This window comes from Triplophysa rosa, linkage group LG2 (genome assembly GCF_024868665.1).
Source record: "Triplophysa rosa linkage group LG2, Trosa_1v2, whole genome shotgun sequence".
Taxonomy (NCBI): Eukaryota; Metazoa; Chordata; class Actinopteri; order Cypriniformes; family Nemacheilidae; genus Triplophysa; species Triplophysa rosa.
Genome location: NC_079891.1, coordinates 10512415 through 10516310, shown reverse-complemented (window position 1 = coordinate 10516310; position 3896 = coordinate 10512415). Strand labels below are relative to the sequence as shown.

Genomic DNA, 3896 nt, shown 5'->3' with positions numbered 1-3896 from the left:
ATGATATTCCACAGTGTGAACAGAAAGCAAGCTAACACGCTATTGCTATGCTAACAGCGTTAAGTTAACTATCACTTTTGGTTTAGACTCTTACAAGTAAATAACAGGAACAGGGTTATTGAGATATCAGGATAAGTTAGCAACGACAATAATAATTAACGAAAATAAAATACACTAATATTAGAGCGAAGTGGTAAGCGCACTGATACAAACAAGCTGCCGGCAGCGATGCAGGAAACAGGAAGCAGCAGGACACAATGGGTTTTAAATGAAAACAGCATGCATTAAAATCACCCACAACAACATTAATTGAAGAATTAACTCAAAGTTGACGTCTTACCCATAGGAAATCTCTCTAATACTTTGCAGTCCCAGTCCTTCGATGCGAAACTTGACATTCATCAGTGTGCAGCGCAGCAGATTCCGGAAAACAATCTTAACACTCAACTCTTTACCAACGACAGCGTCCCCTACAGGCTAAGAGGCAGAACAGCGCACATTTACAACACAAGTATGATCTGATTTGCCATAAAAAGTTTCTTTCCATTAAACCTAATGTTAAGAACAATTTCAGGCTCATGTCAATAGGCTACAGCAGTTTTTTATTCATTTATCTTAATTTACCACTCCCCCAAAAAATATTCTACTTCACAGTATATGTACTTTATGTGAGGGTTAAACTGAAGAAGACTTTTAAACTCACAGTTATCAGAATATCTGGTGTTCGCAGTCTGAAACTGAACTGGGTCACCAGAACCTGTTTAGTCTCAGTGACGCGTCCAGTAAGAGTGAGCATCAGAATCGCCTGATCAACCAGCTGATCTTTATAGTCATCATACAGTAGAGTCCAGTCCACAGTCTCAACTGTAAAATAAAAATGAAAAAGTTCTGTATGACCTTTATTTATTGGTGAAACACAATAAAAGTCTTTATCAGGTCATAGAAGTAAACCTGGGCTGTCGTTCTCCAAAGTTATGAAAAATCTGAAGTAATCCATATCGTAATGAATAACAATATGTCTTTGGAAACCATCTTTCTTAGCTTCGAAACTGAAGTCCTTATTTAGTAGCATATGTCTGGTGTAGTTCTGTAACATTGAGATTTGTAATATTCCTATGCTTTCACTGCATAAAAAAGAGTGACATTAATATATATTTTTAAACATTTCAGACAAAAAAAAAACATGTTCCATTGAAGAAAGTCAGAGATAGACTTTCGGAACATTGTTTTGTGAAATTTTGACAGGTATAAAGTCTCTCACCTTCACTGGGTTGGAGGTCGACAGGTACCTGGTCCTTCTTCACTGTAGCTTTATGTACCCCAGTGTAATACACTACTTCCACCTGCCCGAAGAGAGTGACGCTGCGCTGTTCTGAACTCGTGTTCTGTATGGTGATTGACAGTTTAGCATCAGCACCGAGCTGAGGTTCTTCTTCATCCATTGTGATCAGAACAGTGACGTCCTCAGTTCCTGACGAACAGTGGATTCCTGCTTTCGTGCCATATTGACAAGCTGTTTCCACAGCAATACGCTCCTCCTCTGAACCTACAGTTATCATTTTTCATAAAATGTTTAAGAAAAACGTTTCTTTGAAAATTGTTATGTATACAACAGTGAAGTTAATCCCTTCTGTACAAAGATCATCAAATGGTATAGATATATCAATGATTTTGTGTTTTTTTGTGAGATTATGACGAAGCTCGAGAGTTTGTATGTATTTTAAACACTTTTGTAAATGGGTTGGTACTTACCCTTGAGGCTAGTCCATCTAAGGTACATTTCCTTGACATGTGGGTACAGAAGCATGATGGTTTGTTAATTACAACACTATTTACTAAAGAGACAGATCACAATACTTTATTACACGCTAGGGCTGCACGATAATTTATCGCGATACCACTAAATCCTATTGTAATCGAGCTGGCTGCGATATGCAATGTGTTGATATTTGTCCGTCAAGCACGGCTCTGGGATCAGTAGGAAATGCTGCTCGATCTAAAAGCAGTGAGAGTTGGAGTCGCTTATAATGTGCATTTGAAAAAGCAACACCCGTCAAACATGATCATTATAAATATACTTTCTTATCATAAAAATACCTGATGAGGCTTGAGTAACAGTGATAAAAAGATTTCCTAGATTCTAGAACGTGTTATGGTCTTCTGCAGTGCGTATTTGGAGTTTCCGCACGAGAGCGCCCTCTGGCTTTCGGATGCAGCAGCATTTTCCCCTACTTCACTCAAAATCTGTGCATAAATCACGTGATATTTATCGTCGGTTTATCGTGACAGCCCTATTACTCGCTACGAGTTTTTATCCAACTACTTTGAAAAAGGGTTTACCTAAGACTCAGTTTTACAGACTTAGGAGGATTTGTCATTCGGATGCAGATTTTATTGAAAAATCGCATACTATGAAGAAGTGATTTTTGGATAGAGGCTACCCTTTAGAGTGGGTTGATGGAGCCTTTAATTCTGCTTTTCAGAAAACACAAGGTGATCTTTTGAAAAAGAATACAAGAAAAGTAAAAAAACATTTGATGCAATCTATTTTTAAAAAACACTGGCACTTGTTAACTTCTGATTTAGAGCTTAGTTCTCTGATTCAAGACCCTCCATTGATTGTATATAAACGATCAAAGAATTTAAGAGACTATATAGCACATGCCCGCTTTCAGGTATTCCGCATCCTACTGAGAGACTACTGAGCCTGATACAGAATGGAAACAATAGATGTGGCAATTGTGCGCAGTGTAACAATACTTTTAAAACATCCTTTTTCAGTCATCCAAGAACTGGTAAAAAATATACTATTAATTCTGTCATCACGTGTGCCTTTACACATGTTGTCTACTTGATTCAATGTCCTTATGGTTTAGGTTATGTTGGAAAAACGTCACGTCAACTAAAACAGAGGATCAGTGAACATAAAAGTTCTATAAGAAGGAAGGATGTTAACTATCCTGTGGCTGCTCATTTTCTTTTTTAAGTGAGCCTGTGTCTGATTGGGCTTGTATACCTGATGAAGGTCATGGACAGAAACGTTGTATTTAAATAAATTTTGATACTTTTGCAAGATTGATAAAGTGCGGGATTGTTCTGTCGTTCCTTATTAAAATGTGGAAAAGAGACTTCAAACTGCAGTGAGACCTTTTCAGTGTTAAAATAATATGTTGTCCAGGGGTTCTCAACCTTTTTGACTCCAAGGCCCCCCACTATATTCAACAATATTCAAAGGCCCTCCTCCCGCTCACAAAAACTCAAAATTTCTACCCAATAAAATATTTCAGAGCTTGACATTAACTGGAAAATGTTTATTCTTATTACGAATAATAAGAAATATCTTGTTTTTTAGTTGTTTTAAAATGTATTTCAATGCTCATTTTGTCTCATTTGGAAATTATTAGTCATCCCGAGGCCCCCTTGGAAGTCAGCTGGGGTCCCCTTGTGGGCCACTTCACCCCTGTTTAGAACCACTGCCCTAAAAAACACACGCGGTTTCTGCCAATCTCATATTAATCTTGAGTACCTATAGAGTAGTATTGCATACTTCGTATCTTCGAAGAGTATTTAGTTTGATCACATTTATAAAAGACAGATACAGCTGTACGATTATTTCTGAAAGCATACGGCGTGTGCGGGGGGTAGGCTGAATTAAAGCATGTGCGCATCCATTGCCAACAAAACACAGACATCAGTTTCACTCACAGCATGCGGTTCATGTCCGGCATCTTTTAGCGCTGGGACGGCTCCATATATCAGTTTCAAACGATCTCCAAATCCAGCATTATATCCACCATTTACATAACATTCATCACCCAAATGCAGTGAACAAACAAACACCTTCGCGAACGTATGCTCTCTCTCTCTCTCTCTCTCTCTCTCTCTCTCTCTCTCTC

General features: G+C 38.1%; 1 protein-coding gene across 1 annotated transcript; it reads right to left on the bottom strand.

Moving 5' to 3' along the window:
* Nucleotides 1-314: 314 nt before the first annotated feature.
* LOC130569302 (protein-glutamine gamma-glutamyltransferase K-like) lies at nt 315-1487 on the bottom strand. Its single transcript, XM_057358882.1, has 3 exons — nt 1262-1487; nt 704-864; nt 315-477 (listed from the first exon to the last, which is right to left on the bottom strand). Exons 1-3 carry the CDS (start codon nt 1440-1442, stop codon nt 337-339), a joined length of 483 nt encoding a protein of 160 aa, XP_057214865.1. The 5' UTR covers nt 1443-1487; the 3' UTR covers nt 315-336.
* Nucleotides 1488-3896: the final 2409 nt, after the last annotated feature.